Raw genomic sequence first — 20,904 nt, 5'->3', positions numbered from 1 at the left:
CATTGTTGTCGTCGGCACACTAGCACCCAAGACCACCAGCCCAGGAGTCACAGCAAGCAACCGACCATCAAACAAGCCTACCACAAGCCTACCATAGGCTTCCCTACAGGCCAACGTGGTGGGGGTCATTTTCTTAATTGAGTTTCCCTCTTCCACAGTTACTCTAGTTTGTGTCAGGCTGACACAATAGCCAGTGAACTGCTCCTCCAGAAGACCTGAGCTCGGCTCCCACCCACAACAGCCTGTTAACCCCAGCTTCAAGGAATCCGATGCCCTCTTCTGACCTCCTCAGACAGGAGCACGGGTGACATTCACTCACACAAAGACAAACATATACACAGAAATAAAAAATACATAATAAATTCTAAAACAGTGGTGTGTGTGTGTGTGTGTGTGTGTGTGTGTGTGCGCGTATACACGTATAGGAAGTCAGCGGCTACTTGTGGGAATGAGTTCTTTCTTCTTACCATGTAGGTCCTGGGGATAGTCAGGCTTGGTGGCAAGTGCTTTTGCCCAGTGAAGCATCTTGCTGGCCCTGGAGTCAGTTAGAGTCTGCCAGCATGAGTTTAAGTCAGGAACTAAGGCCAGCAGGCTCTCACAGCAAGTGCTTTTACCCACTGAGCTGCCTCACCAGCCCTAAATATACATTTCTAATCTTCTTCTCAAAGGTGAGAAAAATGGGACTTGATTCAGCAACACAGATACTAAAACTGGAACGATACAGAGATTAGCATGGTCCCTGTGCAAGGATGACTTGCAAATTCATAAAATATTCCATATTTTAAAAATAATTTTTATGATTTATTTTTATTTTATGTACATTGGAGTTCTGCCTGCATATATGTCTGTGTGAGATGGGTCAGAGCCTCTAGAAATGGAGTTACAGACAGTTGTGAGCAGCCACAAGGGTGCTGGGAATTGAACCACAGTCCTTTGGAAGAACAGCCAGTACTCTTTTTTTTTTTCTCTCTCCTTCTTTATTAAATTGGGTGTTTTTTATTTACATTTCAATTGCTATTACCTTTCCCAGTTTCCAGGCAAACATCCCCCTGGCCCCTCCCCTTCCCCTTCTTTATAGGTGCTTCCCTCCCCATCCTTCCCCCATTACCACCCTCCCCCCAACAATCCCATTCACTGGGGGTTCAGTCTTGGCAGGACCAAGGGCTTCCCCTTCCATTGGTGCCCTTACTAGGCTATTCATTGCTACCTATGAGGTTGGAGCCCAGGGTCAGTCCTTGTATAGTCTTTGGGTAGTGGCAGCTAGTACTCTTAACTGCTGAGCCATCTTTCTAGTCCCTTTAAATAAAATTTTATTGTATAATTATTTGTTCTATTATGGTCACCTAACCTGCAACAACATCAAACAAACATGGGAAAATGGAGGCTGGACTTGTGGTGGCCTACACCTTTAATCCTAGCACTCAAGAGGCCTAGATAGGCAAGATCTCTGTGAGCTGGAGGCCAGTCTGGACAGCCAGCCAGAGCTACATTGTGAGCCCCTGTAAAGAAAGAGGGAATATGGAGAGGGAGAGGGATGGAGAAGGGGAATGCAAATACAGTGAGTAGCTGCCAAGAATGTCAAAGTCAGGATTGAAACTCAGACTGTCAAATGCCAATGCTTCCATGTCAAAAGTGATCATACCCATCACCTGGGTAGTCAGTGAACCTCTGGAAGGCAGTCTCTCCCTCAAGGATACCATAGTTGAGGACTGGATAAGACCAGGCACTAAGTCTTCAGTAAGTGGGAACCCTCCCTCCTTCCCTTTCATGGTCAAGTGCTAAGGTTCTGCTGTTAGGACTTAGAGTCTAAAGGTCAGAGAAAGTTAGGAGATCTGTGGCCTTGGCCAGCCTGGGGGAGGGAGACCCAGGCCGTGGGGGCTGTGACCTTTCTCCTTTCCATTTCCAGTGGACTCACATTTCCCTGCTCACTCTCTTTCCATTGGCCCAGAAAGATGTGCCCCAGGGAGTTCAGGGATCAGCCTCATGGACTCTCTGTCCCTGTTCCCCATCTGTCTTCTCCCCCCTTCTTGAGAAACAGGTGTGCCTGAGCCAGAGCTGGAAACAGAGTGCTTGGAGACGGGCTTCAGTTAAAGTGTGTGGTGTGTGTGTGTGTGTGTGTGTGTGTGTGTGTGTGTGTGTGTGTGTGTGTTCCTTCCCACTCAGGAGATCTCTATGCACACTTCCCTACCTCAAACTCAAGAAGCCCCATCTTGTCTTCTTACTTTGCAAGAGTTTTCGAAAGAATGTTCTGGCTTTCTTCTGCCAAGCTGCTCATGGCTTCCTCTGGGTGCTGAATCACTCTCTGGTGCCTGCAACCGCAAGACCTCCTTCCTCCTAGGGAGAAAATACCCTTCCTTCCCTGGCTTTACTGCTCATTCCTCACACTGCAGTGTGCAGAGCCCTCACAAGCCTCAAGCTTAGTAAATACTCTCTTTCAAATCCCTAGAGACGTCCTTTGTGCTCTCAAGCCCACAAGGGTGTAACAGAGGGGAATATGAGTGAAAGGCGGAGTACAGCAGGGAGGCAGAGAGAAAAGCTGTGTGTAGGTTCCATGTGCATGGTAGTTATCACCTCTCTTAGCTTTTTTTTTTTTTCTTCTTCTTTTTCTTTTTTCTTTTTTTCGGAGCTGAGGACCGAACCCAGGGTTTTGCGCTTGCTAGGCAAGTGCTCTACCACTGAGCTAAATCCCCAACCCCCACCTCTCTTAATCTTAAAACAACAACAACAGCGTACAAAGTGATTACAAAGAGTTGGGTGATATGGCTCTAAATGCCAAGCTAATAGTTGTACAATGCCAATCCAGGGCTATCTCTAGAGTCCCCACCTCCAGGGTACAGTGATGGCTTCCCCAGATGCTGCTGACCACTAATACTTCTTTAGGGGACAAGGTAGGCATGGATACAGCTACCATCTGGTCATTCTATCACATAACTAAGCCTCATGAGATGAGGCTGGGAAGGCGGTCACAGGCTAGATCATGAAGTAGCTTGTTTCCAAGGATGACACACAAAATGGAATTTTTCCTCATGCACGTGGACCTAGCTGGGCAAACAAAGATCAAGCGTGTAGAGGAAGGAAAAAGACTTTTTATACTGTGACCTTCGTGATCCTCTTGTCCCCTAGACTCTCTCTCGGAAGAGGGTTTCTGTGGTGCGTTCTTCTGCTAGAGAGGTGACCAGTGTCATGTGAAATGGATGCAATAAAGAGTCTGTGGAAGCCTGAGGAGCCTGTGTAGTGGTGCGTGTCTTTAATCTCAGTATTAAACTCTACATTGTGACTTCTAGGACAGCAAGAACGACATTGTGACATCCTGTCTCAAACAAAAACAAAAAAAGAGCCTGCTGAAGGTTAGTCTCAGGTAGTGGAAAAGGTTCCAAATACCAACAGAGGAAAACATACAGGGAGATGGGAGGGGCGGGAGCCGGGGTTGGGGAGGAGCAGGGAGTGGGGGTGGGGTGTGGAGTGGGAGGAGAGGAGGATCATGGTGTGGGGGAGAGCTCAAACAGCCCCAAACACTGCTGTGATGTGTGATGGTTGGCCAGGTCCAACTCTCTCCCGTACTACTTAAAGGTAGCTTTAGTGGTGACAGGAATAACAGGATAGCTGGGGGGCACACTGTCACACACTTGTAATCGAAGCTCTTTGCAGATGCAAGAGATCCCTGAGAATCTGCGGCCAGCTGGGTCTATGAGTTTCAGTACAGCCAGACCTACATAGCTAGACACTGCCTCAAAACACCAAACCTAATTAGATTAAGCCAAACCCAATAAAACAAACTAACAAGAAAACAAAATGAGACCGGAAACACAACAACTTTACTGTGAACCTGCTAACAAGTAAGCCAAACATAGAGCACTGCGAATGTATTACGTCATTTAAACCTCACAGTCCCGAGGTATAGCATTATTTCACTATTTTATGACTAGATGTGGATACTAAGCCTCAGCAAAACTACTTTTCTTGGTTAAGAGCAGAGCTTCGATCAGAGCACTCCCTCCACAGTTCAAGGCTCTATCCAACACATTATACTACCTTACATTAAGTCTGCCAGACTTCACAACTTTGATGGTTGTGAAAGACTCAGAACTTTATTGCCATTACATGATTCTTTTCTATTCTGCTTATAGATACAATTCTGCAACTCAGTGCCCTTGATACTCCTATGAGCAAGACCAGCCTGCTTTTATTATGCTCATTTTATGGGTGAGAAAAATGATGCTAGTTAAAGGCAAGCAATCAGCTCAGAGTCACACAGCCAGAAGTCAGCTGAGGAACCAAATGTGGTTTTAAGGCGCTCTTTCTAGTATACTGTTAAGATTCAGGCTATTTCTAGTTTTTGTTTTGTTTTGTTTTTAGACTAGGTTTCATTTCACTATGTAGCCCTGGCTAGCCTGGCCATCACAATGTAAGACCAGGTTAGTTTTGAACTCACAGAAATTTGCCAGCTTCTGCCTTGAGGGAGTTGGGATTAAAAGTGTGAGCCGCGTTCTCCTTAGAATTTTAACCCAAGCCAAGTCGCAGGTGACAGTACATGCGCATGCGCAAGCCGAGCTCTGCCAGAGAGCAGTGCCAGCCACATGTTCTCAGATGCCAACGTGTGGCCCAGAGCGAAGGCTAGGTCCCTGGACCAGTGAATGCTCTTTGACGACAGAGAGCTGTGAAGGAATCCCAAACCTCTAGCTTAGGAAACTACATTTCCCAGAAGCCTCCTGTTCGGGCCGCTTGAGCGGGGATGTATTTCCGGTAAGGCAGGCTTCTGATAGGTTGCATAGCAAGTCGCAAGCGGCTGGGTCTGCTTCCGGTAGTCCTGGTGGACGCGGCTGGTTCTTGTAGTGCGGTCGCCGTGGTGGAGTTTGCCGAGCATTTCTTAGACCTCAGGAGGCATGTCGGCGGCTTTTCGCAAGGCAGCCAAGACCCGGCAGCGGGAACACCGAGAACGAAGCCAGGTAGGCCTTGCAGGCCCCACGGGCGCCTGCCGGTGGCCCCCGCCCCCTAGCTGTCCCAGCATCCGGATACAGCGCATCTGCTTTCTGTCAATACCGGACACATGGGGCCTGATCCCGGCGTGCCTTGTCCGGGAGACCCAGGGACCGGGTTAGGGGGATTGTCATTCTCTACGGTAGAAGATTCAGTGGGTTAATTCAGTGAGACAAGGTGTGCCAGATGCCTTTCCCTGGAAATTGAAGCCAAAGTCAACCGAACGTAACCGACTGACTAGCGACAGTAGCCACCCCACAACTGACGCATACAGGGGTGTTCCTAAAGTGGGCATGACTTTCGGCATGGGATTTGTGGTTCGTGTAGATCTGTCATATGCCTCCCCCTAAAATCGTGGTACTTTCTTTATCCCTTCTGGAGAGTGTCTTGACTATTTACAAACTCTGGGGGACCTCATAGCCCAGGTAGCTACCCAAGAGGCCAAGACAGAAGGATCACAAAATCATGGACTGCCTGGGCAGCTTAGACCTGACTCAAAATAAGGATTTAAAAATTTCTAGGCATACAGCTCAGTGGTGAACTGATTGCCTAGTAAGTGTGGGTCAGTAGATTTAGTTCTTGGAAGAAAGAAAGGAGGGAGGGAGTCCTCCAGTAAATTTAGTTAGAATAAATCGGTGTGGATTTTCTGAGGAGAATGTGTTGGGGTTTGGATATGTGGTAGAAATAAAGATGTGTGATAGAAATAAAGATGTGTGATAAAGATGTGTGCAGAATCACTTTATCCACTTAACTATTCTCAGAAATTGCATAACTGGTTCAAACAAACCTTTAACAAGGCTTGGGGAGAGGGCTTAGTGATTAAGAGTACTTGGCTGCTCTCTCAGAGTTCAAATCCCAGCATCCACATCGTGGACTCACAAATACCTGTAACTCCACTCTAGGAAGTCCACCAACTCACATGTGCCTGCCTCCCTCTCTCTCTCTCTCTCTCTCTCTCTCTCTCTCTCTCTCTCTCTCTCTCTCTCTCTCTCTTATGGTTTATAAATCCTTTTGTAGTTGATCTTAGCCAAAAGGTTGAGAAGTGATAGCACTGCCTTCTATACCACAGTTCCCTTTCCTGCTTAGTAGCCTTCTTTAAAAGTGTATGCTTAGTGGAAGCAGTAGAATATATGAATTAAAAGGTTTTATTTTGCATGCATTTTTATTTAACCATGTGTGTATTGGTACCACAGCTTTGTGGAAGTCAGAGGACAATTTTCAGGAGTCAGTTCCAGGTTGAAACTCAAGTCATTAGACTGGGTGGCAAGTGACTTTATCCACTGGGTTATCGCACCAACAGAAATGTATTTTAACATCTTATTTGTGAGACTGTGTATGGACCTGTGTAAAACCAGGAGTAGCCAGAACTTGCAGTGTGAATGCATAACTCTCGCTGCCACTTAACTCAGAGCAGCTGTCTGCAAGCACGTTATTATGTCCTCACATTTTCCGGAGGAAATGAAGGCTCAGAAAGGTCAAGTGCTGTTCTGGAAGAGGTGCAGCCAGAGCTGACAAAGCCAGAACTTGGGTCAGATGCTTCAAGGAGATAGAGGCAACTTTTCCTCTGTTTGGATTTGTTTTTGAGACAGTGTTTCACTCTGCAGCCTTGGTTGGTTTAATACTCTGTGTAGATCAGGCTGGCCTCCAATTCACAGAGACCGGCCTGCCTCTGCCTCCTGAGCACTGGGATTAAATGTGTGCCCCACCACTGCTCAGCCAGAGGCAACTTTATAAGAGGTGGCACATTAAAAATGCCAGAAGTGGGGGGTTTGGGGGTGGAGAGAATGGCTCAGTGCTTAAGAGCAATGACTGCTCTTCCCGAGGACCCAGGTTCAGTTCCTAGCATCCACATCAGCTCACAACCATTTGTAACTCCAGTTCTAGGGTGTCTGAGGCTCTCTGGCCTCTTTGGGCACCAGGCACACTTGTGGTGCACGGGCACAAAAGCAAAAGAGTCATATACATAAAATGAAAAACAATAAAAGTTTAAAATATCAGATGTGGAACATATATGGAGAGGGTCGAGGTATAGAGCATTGTGGTGAAATGTGTTGGACTGGGCGATCAGTTTGCTTTTGAAGGCAAAGATAGTAAATTTGTTTTTGTTTTTGTTTTTTTTTTTTGAGACAAGATCTCCCTATTTAACTTAGACTTACCTCAATTTTCAGTTTATAGTCCCTCTGCCTCAGCCTCCTACATTCTGCTTGAAACAATCACCTTTTGAGAGGTCTAGGAATAGCCGTACATGCTGTACAAAGATTGTCTAATTTCAAAATGTCCTTGGGAGATAGATGTTATTCCGTTTTACAAATTAGGAACCTGATGCTTAAAGAGATTAAATTTCATATCTAGAATCACAGTTGCAAAGAGTTGACTTAGGTTAACATAAAACAAAGGGATTTTGAGACAATGCCTGAGCCATTTTTGACTTTGTGTTCCTTGTATGTTTCTTTGTCCTCTTTCATTTTGAGGCAGTGGAAGCTCAATGCTTTGTGTTAAGGAGGTAAATGTGTCAACAGATTCGCATGTTGTGTCTGCTTTTCTCTGTGATGTACACGTACAGTCACACAGTAACGATTTCAAAACTTCTGTCCCAGTGTTGTTCCCTGACCCTTGAAATGTCTTTCTCTGTCAATCTCCCTCCCTTGTTGTATTAAAAATAAAAGCTAGTGGTCTGGAGAGATGGCTCAGCAGTAGGGAGCACTGGCTGTTCTTCCAGAAGATCTGGGTTCAGTTCTTGGCACCCACATGGCAGCTTACACCTGCCTTCAGCTCCAGTTCCAGATGATCTGACACCCTCACACAGACACACATGCAGGCAGAAAACCAGTGCATATAAAATAAAAATAAATCATTAAGTTTGTGTGTGTGTGTGTGTGTGTGTGTGTGTGTAAAGCTGTTGTGGACCCTGGAGAGATGACTCAGCAGGTAAGAGCATTTACTGCTCTTGTGGAAGATTCAGCATCTCAGTTTGGTTCCTAACATCATGTGGTAGCTTTCAACTATCTATGACATCAGTTTCAGGAGGTTTGATGCTTTTTTCTGACCTCCAGGGCACCAGGCATGCATGTGGTACACATATGTATGTACAGCCAAAACACTCATACACAGAAAACAAATCTAGCCAGGATGTGGCTCACCCTTTAGTCCCAGCAGTCAGGATGCAGAGGCGGGTGGATTTCTTGATCTCAAGGCCAGCCTTGTCTACCGAGAGAGTTCCAGGATAGCCAGGACTACACAGAGAAACCCAGTCTCAAAAAAACCAAACAACAATAAAAGCAAACAAACAAAAAACCCCAATCAACAAACAAAAAACTAGAAAGAAAACAAAAACCAAAATAATTCCTTAAAATATATTTTTGAGGGTTGGGGATTTAGCTTAGTGGTAGAGCGCTTGCTAGGCCCTGGGTTCAGTCCTCAGCTCAAAAAAAAAAAAAAATATATATATATATATATGTGTGTGTGTGTGTGTGTGTGTGTGTGTGTGTGTGTTAGTTAGTGTTTTGCCTGCATGAATGTCTGTGTGAGGATGTTTGATTTCCCCTGGAACTGGAGTAACAGACAGTTTTGTTTTTTTTTTTTTCTTTTCTTTTTTTCGGAGCTGGGGACCGAACCCAGGGCCTTGCGCTTCCTAGGCAAGCGCTCTACCACTGAGCTAAATCCCCAACCCCTAACAGACAGTTATGAGCTGCTATTGTGCACTGGGATTGAACCCAGATCCTCTGGAGGAATAGCCAGTGTCACGCGCCTAATGTCCCACCAGTAAGAGCGACGCGAGGCAACAGGATTCTTCTGCGAACAAGCCTTTACTGTGTTACAGCTCTTCTCAGTGTTACAGCTCTCTTGAACAGGGACCCCGGGCAGCAAAGTCACTCAACTTATATATACAACAGTATGCTAATTATCTCTCAGGGATTGGTGGGGCATGGATCACCCCACTACTTGTCCTCCAGTGATTGGCGGAGAATGAATCACCTCATTAGCATATTAACGGTCAACTGATACCTGGTGCATAAACTGCACATGTGCAGTACTGCTATTCACCACTAGAGGGAGCCCTAGCAAGGGGACAAGCCTGCACATGCGCAGTAAGTCGTTTATATCCAGACAAGGCTGGATGTCGGCGCCATCTTTGTTTCGCCGCGCCGCTTTCTACAAGCCAGTGCTCTTAAAAACTGCTGAGCCATCTGTCCAGTCCCATTTTTTTGACTAAGTATCTCTCTCTCTGTCTCTCCCTCCCTCTTCTTCCCTCCCTCCCTCCCTCCCTCCCTCCCTCCCTCCCTCTCTCCCTCCCTTCCTCCCTCCCTCCCTCCCTCCCTCCCTCTCTCCCTCCCTTCCTCCCTCCCTCCCTCTCTCCCTTCCTCCTTCCTGCTCCCTTTCTTCTTTTTTGTAGCTCTACACTATTCTAGAACTTGCTATGTAGACCAGGATGGGCTGGAATTCAGTGATCCGACTACCTTTGCCTTCTGAGTGCTGGAATTAAAGGTGCATGCCACCACTACCCGTAAAAAGAATTTTGAAAAAGAAAAGTCAGGAAAGTCTGTTTTTGAGACAGTATTTAACTGTGTAGCCTTGGTTGGCCTAGTACTCTGTGTAGACCAGACTGGCCTTGAACTCACTGAGATTCACCTACTTCTTGTCTTCTGAGTGCTCTGAGTGCTTGCAGCAGCATACACAGTTTAAACATTTTTTTAAATTACATTTATGTATTGGTGTGTGTGTGTGTGTGTGTGGGTGTGTGGGTGTGGGTGTGGGTGTATGTGTTTTGGGCAACCATGCCTTGAAGTCGTTATGGAAGTTAGAGAACAACTTTTGGTGAGTCAGTTCTCTCTTTCCATCATGTAGGTCCTAGGGGATCAGACTTAGACATAGTGGCAGACATTTACCTTTGAACCTTCTTCCCACCCCAGGATTGTCATTGTACACAGTGGGTTATATTATTCCTGGAGAGGCTAAGAGTGACAAAGGTGACTGTAAAACTCCATCCAGTCATTATTCCAAGTTCAGGAGAAACATGAATCTGCAGCCTTAGAAGTCAGGGTTGTGGGGCTGGAGAGACGGCTCAGCGGTTAGAGCACTGACTGCTCTCCCAGGGGTCCTTAGTTCAATTCCCAGCAACCACATGGTGGCTCACAACCATCTGTGATGGGATCTGATGCCCTCTTCTGGTGTGTCTGAAAATAGCCACAGTGTACTCTTACGCATAAAATAAATCTTTAAAAAAAAAAAAAAGAAGTCAGGGTTGCAGTGGTACAAATCTACTATCCTGGTTCTTGACAGGCTGAGGAGAGAGGATTACAAGGCCTTCCTTGAGCTGTTATTCAAGTTCCAAGCCAGCCTGGGCTGTAGAATGAGACACAGTTTCAAAAAACAAACAAAACAAAACAAAACAAAACAAAACACAAAGCTGGATATGGTGGACACACCCATCCATCATCATAGCTTCTGTCAGAATGAGGGAGGAGGTCGTGAGTCAAGGAGAGCTGTATAAAAACCTGCTTCCAAAACTAAAGCCAAACACAGGTTATTCAGAGCAGGAGTAGAGTGGGCTCTGAAATGGTGTGGCCTGGCATGAGCAGAAGGGATTCTAGTTCTAGCTTTGGGGTTTACTGATTCTACATCCCTAAAGAGTGAGTTCCTCATGTGTTATGCAGCTAGGAAGACCTTGAACTTTGGTTTTATTTGAGACAGGGTTTTTCTGTGTAGTCCTCCCTGTCCTGGAATTCACTATGCAGACTAGGCTGACCTTGAACTTAAAGAGATCCCCCTGCCTCTACCTCCTGAGTGGTGGGATCAGAGGCATGTGTGATCATTGCCTGGCAACCTTGAACTTCTGATCGGCCCACCTACATTCTTCCTGCAAGAATTACTTACAGGTGTGTGCCAGCATGCACGGTTTATGTGGTGCTGTGGATTGAACCTAGGCAAGCATTCTACCCATTATCCCCAGCCTTGGTTCTGCATTGAATATAGTCTGTAAATGCCATCCTGCTTCTGGAATACGCTTTACTTTCTTGTAGTGTCATAAAGAAGAAATAGGAATGTGTAATGAGCATAGAACATTGCTTTGCAATCGAGTAGTACTTAGCTGTGAGCGTTAAGTTGATGCAGGGAGAGCTGGGACGTAGCTCAGTTGGTAGGGTACTTGCCTCGATGGTTAGAGGTTCTGGGTTGATCCTCAGCACCTAATAGAAACCAGATATGGTGGCATATCCTTTAATTCCAGTCCTCTGCATGTGGAGAGTTCAAGTATGTAGAAGGATTATTAAGAATCGACCCTGTTGGGGCTAGAGAGGTGGCTTAGTGGTTAAGAGCACTGACTGCTCTTCCAGAGGTCCTGAGTTCAAATCCCAGCACCCACAGGGTGGCTCACAACCATCTGTGATGAGATCTGATGCCCTCTTCTGGTGTGTCTGAAGACAGTGACAGTGTATTCACATACATAAAATAAATATATAAATCTTTAAAAAAAAAAAGAATCGACCGTGTCTCAAAAAACTTCCCCCATAACAAAAGGTCATAAAGGCATCTGCTATAGACACATACACATAATTTATATAGTTTCATGTAGCTGAGGCTGGCCTTGAACTCCTGTTCCTCTTCTAGTTCTCAAGTTCTGGGATTATAAGCATTACCAATTTAACCTGACATTAAGCACTCAGAGTAATGGTAGCCTGTACGAGGATATATCAAGATATACTCATTGAACCCTACACCTATATGCTACAGAAGTGTATGTTAGAGATAACACTTTCACACTGCCCTTCGTTTTGTCTCTACTGTTCTCTTTTAATTGTTTGTGGTTTTACTGTGTAGCCTAATCTCTCAATCCTGCCTTAGCTTCCCAAGTGTCAGGATTGTAGGCAAGCACCATTTTACCCAGCCTTACTGTCTTATTTTATCGTTAGGGAAGTGACAACTCAGACGTTCAGTGATTTATTTGCCCAAGGTCACACAGATTGTTAAGAGGTAAAGCAAGGATTGAACCTAGGTCTGAAAACTCTAAATTTAGCTCCCTTACCATGGTTGCCTCCTGTTACTCTGTTTTCCCTTCATAGTATTTTATAAGCCCTTGGATTAAGTTGGTAGTAATTTTAGTACAACTGGCAACTGCTTGCTTAGTGCCGAGTCATTGTTGCCTCTCTCTGTCCTTAATAGGCCAAGAAACCTACTACGGTGGTGCTTGTGACCTGTCTGGCTCTGGGATGAGGCCTCTCATCCTTGGGCAGGGCCCAGTACAGGGGAGGAGGGAGGAACGGAGTAGTGGGTTGGCTCAAGGACACACACTTACTGAGCACTACAGAGTCTTGTTTCTGTCAGGTGACACATTGCATGTGTTTGCAGAGAGAACTAACTGCTTCTTTTTCCTTTTGTCTTCTAGCCTGGCTTTCGGAAACGCCTGGGTTTGCTAGAGAAAAAGAAAGATTACAAACTCCGTGCAAAGTGAGTCCAGTATTTCTGGTAGAGGTGCTGCCAAGAGAGATTACAACATTCCCATCCTACAGCTAAAGTGCCCAAGCGTCTTACTGCGGAATAATTCCCTGCCATCGATTAAACACTCAACGCTCTGGCAGCCTGTTGGATCTTTTCCTGTGATCGCAGGCTTCCCTTTGCTGAGACTGAGCATTACTTCTTTGAGTTCTCATGCTGTGATTTTTTTATGCCCTTCCAGAAGGTTTCTCATAGTGGGGTTGATTTGCCTCCACCTTGGCGCTTGACTCTTTTTGCTCCCTTTTCTTGAGTGAAAGATAGAATCTGAAACTGCGTTTGCCGAGTCTCTCGCATCATTCTGTGTGGGGTGGAATGGAGAGCTGTGAAGAGCGGGTCATGAGCCTGAGAGTGGGTGATGAACTCTGAAAACACTTTATGAACAATTATGTCCATTCTTTTCTTTGGCACTTCATTTGAAAACGCTTGTGACTGCTTATTCGAGTTCAGTCAGCTGGGGCTCTCACGCTCCTGCGGTGGTGGCCAGTGATGATGATTTTTCTATAGGTCCAAGATTTTAATTTTTAAAAATTTATCTATTATGTTTTAGTTTTGGAGATCGAGTCTCACTATGTACCCCCTGACTGGCCTGAAAACTCGCTTTGTAGACCAGAGTGACCTTAAATGTGCAACTATCCAACTGTCTCTGCCTTGGATGTATGCCCGTGGAGGGCAGAAGAGGGCATCAGAGCCCTTGGAACTGGAGTTACAGACAGTTGTTAGCTGCTGAGTCTGTTCTGGGATTTGAACTCTGGTCCTCTGAAAGAGCAGTCAGTGTTCTTAACCACTGACCTATCTCTCCAGCCCCTCAGTTTTTTTCTTATAACTTTATTTTTATGACAGTCTCCCTGTGTATCTAGGTTGGCCTCCAATTCAAGATCTCCTACCTCGGCCTCTCTAGTTCTAGGATTTTATATATCGTGCCTGGCTGGTACCAGAGCTTGTTGTTGTTGTTTCAGACAGGGTGCCTCTGTGTAGACCAGGCTGGCCTCCAACTCAGAGATCCACCAGTCTTGTTTCTGGAGTGCTAGAATTAAAGGTGTGTGCACCATGCCCACTGTACCAAAGGTCTTGAAGCAAATTGCAAGAACTGAGTAGTGATTGTTTCCCTTTTTGTGGTGTGGTGGGAAATGAGACTTGAACCTGGGGCCTTATGCCTTCCAGAGAAGCTCTCTACCATGAGCTTAGAGCCAGCCCTGAGTGCTGTGGTGGGTCAGGCAGCATTCTAGCAGATAACAGTTGGGTGCCCATTTATTCCTTCCAACAACCTTCTGGGGTAGGTTACTGTTATACTCACCTTATTCTTAAATCAGGAGTAGAATGGTTATTCAGCTTGCCCAGGGTTACTTAGCCAGAAGTAGCGGAGTCTGGATACAAACTATCCAGTATGATTGCAGAAGTCACCACTCTTGTGTTGGGTGGCAGTCAGTGGGGTCTGAGTCATGGCAACAGTTTGGTGCTGAAGCGTGCGCCGCAGCCCTTAGGAGGAGTTTGAGGTGGCGCTTTACCTGGTGTCCTGGGATGTGCAGTGGAGACAGGTGATTGTAGCTGTGGCTGGAACAAGGGCTCTGAAGATCATGAGTGTTGTGGAGAGGGTGACTCAGTCACAGTGACCACAGAGCAGTCTTTACGTGTGTAACACATTTTAGTTTATGCGGTCTTCGTTGGTCTGTTTGCTTTGAGGGTGTTTGTTTGTTTGTTGAGACAAGCTCAGATTGATTTCAGATTTGTGATTCTCCTGCCTCAGTCTCCCGAGTGTTGAGGTAACAGGTGTACATCCACATTATGAATTTTTAAATGCATGCAGTTAGTTCATTTGTGTGTGAAGGTTTTTTTTTTTCTTTTTCTGCAACGAATTTTTTCTGTTTTGCTTTTTTAGTGACTATCATAAAAAACAAGATTTCCTCAGAGCTCTCCGGAAGAAGGCTCTTGAAAAAAATCCAGATGAATTCTACTATAAAATGACTCGGGCCAAGCTCCAGGTAGGCGCAAAGCAGATATAGTGGTTGGAGTCCTGTGTGTTGAGAAATAAGGACGGGTGGTAAGGCAGAGCAGGAAGCATCCTTGGTTTAACCTGGCCCTTCTCCACTTGGTCCAGGTGTCCTGGTGAGAGGTCCTTTTCCTGGTCAGCATGCTCACCTTGCACCGTCTTCTGTTTTCTATTTGTTTTTATTTTAAATTGCAAATGAAACCCAGTACATTTGTATACTAGACAAAGTGCTACCCCTTAGCTGCGCACACCCCAGCTTCTTTTTTTTTTTTTTTCCCTTTTTTTCGGAGCTGGGGACCGAACCCAGGGCCTTGTGCTTGCTAGGCAAGCGCTCTACCACTGAGCTAAATCCCCAACCCACACCCCAGCTTCTTATATGAAGGCTAAATGACTGGAGGTGGCCTCTGTTCAAGGCGGGCATCAATGGCCCGAGGCCATAGAGCACTCTTGGGTGCACACAGTACATGCCTGTCTTTGTTTTAAATGTGAATTATGCCAACAGCTTACTAATGATCGTTCTCTACTAAGGACTGTACCTGGTAACCCCCTCTCTTAGGACGGAGTTCATATTTTCAAAGACAACAAGGAAGAAGTGACAGCAGAGCAGCTAAAACTGATGAGAACTCAGGACATCAAGTACATAGAGATGAAGAGGGTGGCGGAGGCGAAGGTAAGAAAGAACAGGGCAGATGGTGGTTGTGCATATCTCTAATCCCAGTGCTTGGGGGGCAGTAAATATCCAGGCCCTGGTTTAAACAACAGCAATGGAGGAAAGGATTTTATAATCTCCAGTTGTCAGTGGGTTCCAGTCTTCAGTGCCCTTGCAGGTGATGATGATTTAGGAATAGAATCAGCATGGTGGAACAGGGTTCAGGTTTGAGAGTGAGACAGATTTAGGTTAAGTTCAGGCTCTGCTAGTTTCTAGCCCCATGGTTATTAACCAGTTAATTTTCTTGAAAATGCTTATTTCTTTTTTGTTTTGTTTTTTGAGACAGGTTTTCTCTGTGTAGCCTTGGCTATCCTGGAACTCGCTCTAGAGAAGGCTGGCCTCAAACTCACAGAGATCCAGCATGGGAATGCTTATTTCTGTCATACATTTTCAGTGCTGAGTTTTGTGGCATGCCTAGTCTAGTACTTGATAAATAGGTGGTGATGGTATGTTTTCAGTGCTTTCATTTAAAAGAATCAAACCATTGAGAACGAAGTATAGTGACAGGCAAGCTGACGATGCCGGATGAAAGTCGGTTCCTAAAAATACCAAAAAGAAAATAGAACAAAATGAATTCTTTGCTGCCTGACAGCGATGATGTGCAGTGTCTAAGTTCTTGCAAGTTTATTTCTGATACTCTGGAGAACCTACTTTAAAGAGGCCATATTTGTGTTCCAGAAAATTGAAAGACTGAAATCAGAGCTCCACCTGCTGGATGTCCAGGGGAAGCAACAGAATAAGCACGTGTTCTTTTTTGACACCAAAAAGGAAGGTATGAAATGTTGGTGTCTGGGAGATCTGCATGTCACTGTGTGTCATGTGCTGTTAGGGACAGCCTGTGCCTCAAAGCTTTGTCTTGAATTTCAGTTGAACAGTTTGATGTTGCGACTCACTTGCAGACGGCCCCAGAACTACTCGATAGGGTCTATAATAGACCCAGAATAGAGACCTTGCAGAAGGAGAGAGTGAAAGGAGTTACCCCTCAGACTCGCCTCAAGGTATGTGTCTCAGTTTACACTCAGATGGGCGTTTGGGCGAGTCTTGGTTTCTCTTTGTCTGTGGTTCCTTTTTGGCCACTTTGTATATTTGTGGAAAACTTTTAAACCTCGGTTGACAGGAGTGGAAAGAGGATTTGGTGATGGAAGTGTTTTTGTTTATTTGTTTGTTTTGGAGGACAAGTGCCATTGTGGTCAGGAGCTTAGGTTTGGGTTTGAATCCCAGCTCTGATCTGGTCCTTTGTGCTTTTAATGTATGGATCCTTTGCCAACATTTAGAGAATGCAGAGCAGGGAGGGAGCATTGGAATCAGAGATGTGGTGTATGTTGCCTTGGTCCTAAGCCGTTAGCGGTGGGTACACATATTAAAATGTTTTCATAGTGCTCGTTTGTAACCAAGGTTTTGTATTGACTTTTCCTTATGGTGCTTTCTATCACATAACTGGGTTGTGGAGATGACAGGATTTTTCTGAAAGCCTTCTGGAGTTGAACTCTCACTTCTGACTGATTCATTTAAAAAAAAAAATGCTGTCAATGTGTTTCAAGCAGACAGCTGTTCTGTTTTGATTTGAATCATTTACACCGCATCAGTTTTGCTTCCAATGTTTAATTTCACAGCAGTTTCCTCTAGCTCTGAGGCAGCTAAACTTGCTTTAGTAATATAAATACCCCTAATTAGTTTGACTATATTGGGTAATCCCATAAATTTGACAGTCTGTGCAATAAAGTGAAAACAAAAGCTGTCTGCAACCACTGCTGTGAGGCTGTCGTGGCGCTGAGGAGCCTGAGTCTGAGGCCCGTGCTAGCCCTGCTCTGTAGGAAGCACTTTATCCCAGGAGCCGGCTGAGGGCTTCTTGTGATAATCCTGACTGCCCCTTGGTTGTATTTTCAGTCAGCAGAGTCACTGCTGCTCCTCAGGTAGTACAGTGGTCCTCACAGTCCCGCTGCTCCTCAGGTAGTACAGTGGTCCTCACAGTCCCCGAGGAACGGTCTACCACCTGCAGTGACAAAGGTGAGAGGGCTTGGACCTGCTGGTGTAGGCACTCCATTGCTCTGTGTAAAGCATCATTACTTTCGTGGAGAGTCTAGTGCTGGTGAGTGGACTGCAAGTCTGCAACTTGCAGCGATACAAAAATTGTGTGACTGGCTTGAGGAGGTCTGTGAGCATCCACTCCAAACACTGACATTCTGTGTATATGTGTGCATATGGGTTTCTGTGTTTACAGGTTGAACATTCCTAGTCCAAAACAGTGAACTCTGGAGCCCTTCAAAATTTGCAGTGTTTTGAGTGCCAATAGGATACAAGTGGACATTTGTACACCTGACTTCCTATGATGGGCTACAGTCAAGATACGGGCACGCCAAAAATACTATGCGAAGTTATCTTCAGGCTGTGTACATAAGGGATATATGAAAAATGAGGAGTCTCTTATTTAGACTTGGGTCTCATCCCTAAAATATCTCATGCACATGCAAATATTCCAAACACCCCCAAATTCGAAATCCAAACATGCAAGTTCCAAGCATTTCCGATGAGTTATACTCAGTCTGTATGCTGTCTTAAAGAAGAAGCCAAAGTTGTTTCTCAGATGCTCACAGAGTCTCTGAAGTGTAAGGACTTCATAGTCTCTGAGGAGTCCCTAGAAGTCCCTTTCAGGGACTTTCATGCTAAGAATCCTCCTTGTTCTCTGTGAGGTTTAGATTCGGGTTCTCAGGCCCAGCACAGCACTCGTCACTGGGCCTCTCGAGCTCTCTGTTCACTTTGGCATGTGATCAGTCTGGGCAGCTGCTGCGCTCTGCTCCAGTGATCGGGCACTCAGGCTGAGGCTGCTTAGCGTACCTCTGGGAACACTCTGGGAAGTGGGAGCTCAGGACAGGCTTTAGGCAAGCCATCTACCTTTAGGCCGGTACTTTTCTTCTCTGGGTCTCATTCTGCATTGCTAAAATGATATTGATAGGAAGTCTCCATGGTTGCTCTAAGTCTCGCTTTCGGAATGAGCTTTTTTTTTTTTTCTTTTTTCTTTTCTTTTTTTTTTCGGAGCTGGGGACCGAACCCAGGGCCTTGCGGTTGCTAGGCAAGCGCTCTACCACTTGAGCTAAATCCCCAACCCCGGAATGAGCTGTTTTTAAAGTGGGTGTCTTTAGCAATGGCTCCATTGAGTGGATACTGGACGGAGGGAGCTGATGGCACCACCGATGCAACCAGGTTCCCACTCATCTTTGCCTTGCTTTATTGAGAATAAGTGTTTCTTCTGCAGCGGATAGCCAAAGAACGACAAAAGCAGTATGACTGCTTGACACAGCGCATCGAGCGGGAGAAGCAGCTGTTTGTTGTTGCCCAGAAAATCCAGACACGCAAAGACCTCATGGTAGGCGGCGGGAGCCTTGAGCTTTCTCTTCTCCTTTCTTCCTTTTTTCTTGTAAAGGTCTTAACTGAGACTGTGATCTAGGCTGTGTGTAAATCAACACCAGTGAAATGTCTGCTCCTTGGGGGCAGGGGTTTGAGCCGATGTCTATGCTCTGACACTGTTGAAGTGTTCCTTGATTAAGAAGGTAATAAGGGGGGTTATTAGTCAGTGCTCTGGAGCAGCAAAGGGTAGGATCAGGTAGCATATGGACGTTATAGCTTATGAGCAGCTCCCGTAACATTTAAACAGGTTAACAAAACAGTGCATGCCACTCACTGGTGTTTAAAAATAGACAACAGTGTGCAGTTAAATAACAGAGCTAAGGAATTTAAGAAGCTCTTTCGAATCACCGCTCCTCTAAATGTCAAATTCTCCAGCCTTGCAGATCATTTAGGTTGGCCTTTCTCAACTGGGGTTCCAAGAGAGAATTAAATTTATAATTTAAACAAAATAATTACTTGAGCTGCTCTCTCCTCAATTTTCCCAAAGACCGTCCACAGCTGGTAGAGGTTAGGTGGCTCCACACAGGGCGCCCAAGGCCCTTTTGAACTGGGAGACGGGCTGTGTCGGGGCTGCCCTTAGCCAGATTACCGAAAGCCTTTGCTGCTTTATGAAGCCTGTTTATGCTTACTGGTCGCCTTTCTCCTCTTCCAGGATAAAACTCAGAAGGTGAAGGTGAAGAAAGAAACAGTAAACTCCCCAGCGATATACAGATTCCAGACTCGCCGGAAACGTTGATGTCTTAAAAATCAGCCTCAGCAGTCTGTATGGAAAAGAATTCTTACCGTTTTCCTCCTTTCTTTTGTAATAACTTCAGATTTTATTAGTCCAAAGGGCTCGGTCTTCCTCTTTTGTAATCATGGCTTACTGTCAACCCAGTACTTGACATCTTTCTATGAAAATAGTAAAGTCCCTCCCCAGTGTTATTGTCTCTGTATTGATGAACTGAGCCTCTTACATAAGTACTTATGTTTGTCTAGGAGAGTTATATAATCTCATGTAACAAAGTAGAAAATAGATGAATACATTCCATTCTCAGTATTAAGACAACTTATCTATTCCATAGCAGGACCTAGGGCTACTGATGTGAGCGGCTACTGCAGGCATTCTGGTTTATGTTCCCCGTTTGGGAGAGTTATACATTGGCTTTGTTTATAATTTTGTTTTGTCATTCTCCTTCTAGTAGATTTTATTCTAATTTTTAATTAAATCATTAGTTCTATTCCATTTTTATTGCATTATTGAATTTTTCAAAAGTAATATAGGTCTGCAGAGATGGCTCAGCAGTTAAGAGCACCGACTGCTCTTCCAAAGGTCCTGAGTTCAATTCCCAGCAACCACGTGGTGACTCACAACCATCTACAATGGGATCTGGTGCCCTCTTCTTACCCATAGGCATACATGCAGGAGGAACGCTGTATACATAATAAATAAGTAAATCTTAAAAAATGTAAAAAAAATATAAAACCATAGTAAAAAGTAAAATCCTTATTTTGTGCATGTGTGTTCATATGAGTGCACACATGTGGTGGTGCATGTGGAGGTCATCCCTTAGGGTAAGTCCACTTTGTTTTAAGACACTCTCATTGGCCTCCAGCTCACTGCTGACACTAGGCTGGCTGGCCAGCGAGCCCCAGGGACCCAGCTGACTGCCTCCCTTTTGCTGGGATTGCAGGTGTTGGGTAGTGGGTCAGGTGACAATTTAGATTTGGTTCTCTCCGTCCACTGTGAGGTTCCAGTTATCAGGCGTGATGGCAGGCGCCCTCACCTGCGGAGCCATCCCATCAGTCTCCACACTTGGCTTTTAAGATGTGGATTCTAGAGCTGGGCAGTGGTGGCGCACATCTTTAACGCCAGCACTTGGGAGGTAGAAACAAGCAGGTCAAGGCTAGCCTGGTCTAGAGAGTGAGTTCTAGGCCAGCCAGGGAAACCCTGTCTCCAAAAACCAAAACAAACAAAAACAAAAATGTAGGTTCTGGGAGGCAAAGTTAAATTCTTATGTTTGCTTAGCAACTGAACCTGAATGTCTGTCTGTTTGAGATGGGATCTCATGGCGCCTTGGCTTAACTTTGTAGCTAAGGATGACCTTGAGCTCCTGATTTTTCTGCCTCTATCCCAAGGGCTGAGATTACAGACATGCCAAAAACACCTGGCTAAAGTAATCTGTCTTAAGGATTAAATGTTTTGTACAGTCCGGAGAGAGAACTTCATTACCTTATGTATTTGGGTGACTTCATAAGTTGTCCAAGAGTCTGTTCCTCCCTCCTTGCATGTAAACATAAACACTCAGAATTAGGACCTCATAGTGCTCCTGTTTGTTCAGGAAGCTCACATCAG

The 20,904-nt window shown here is 45.3% G+C and overlaps 1 protein-coding gene and 1 pseudogene across 1 annotated transcript; both read left to right on the top strand.

Moving 5' to 3' along the window:
- Positions 1-684: 684 nt before the first annotated feature.
- On the top strand, positions 685-784 carry LOC120103210 (U6 spliceosomal RNA; annotated as a pseudogene).
- A 4,031-nt stretch (positions 785-4,815) lies between these two features.
- On the top strand, positions 4,816-19,794 carry Utp11 (UTP11, small subunit processome component). The gene is made up of 8 exons (NM_001107978.2): positions 4,816-4,946; positions 12,359-12,420; positions 14,345-14,447; positions 15,012-15,125; positions 15,843-15,936; positions 16,032-16,162; positions 18,418-18,528; positions 19,222-19,794. Exons 1-8 carry the CDS (start codon positions 4,884-4,886, stop codon positions 19,303-19,305), a joined length of 762 nt encoding a protein of 253 aa, NP_001101448.1. The 5' UTR covers positions 4,816-4,883; the 3' UTR covers positions 19,306-19,794.
- Positions 19,795-20,904: the final 1,110 nt, after the last annotated feature.

Source organism: Rattus norvegicus, chromosome 5, assembly GCF_021556685.1.
Source record: "Rattus norvegicus strain SHRSP/BbbUtx chromosome 5, alternate assembly SHRSP_T2T, whole genome shotgun sequence".
NCBI lineage: Eukaryota > Metazoa > Chordata > Mammalia > Rodentia > Muridae > Rattus > Rattus norvegicus.
This window is presented reverse-complemented; position numbering and strand designations above follow the sequence as displayed.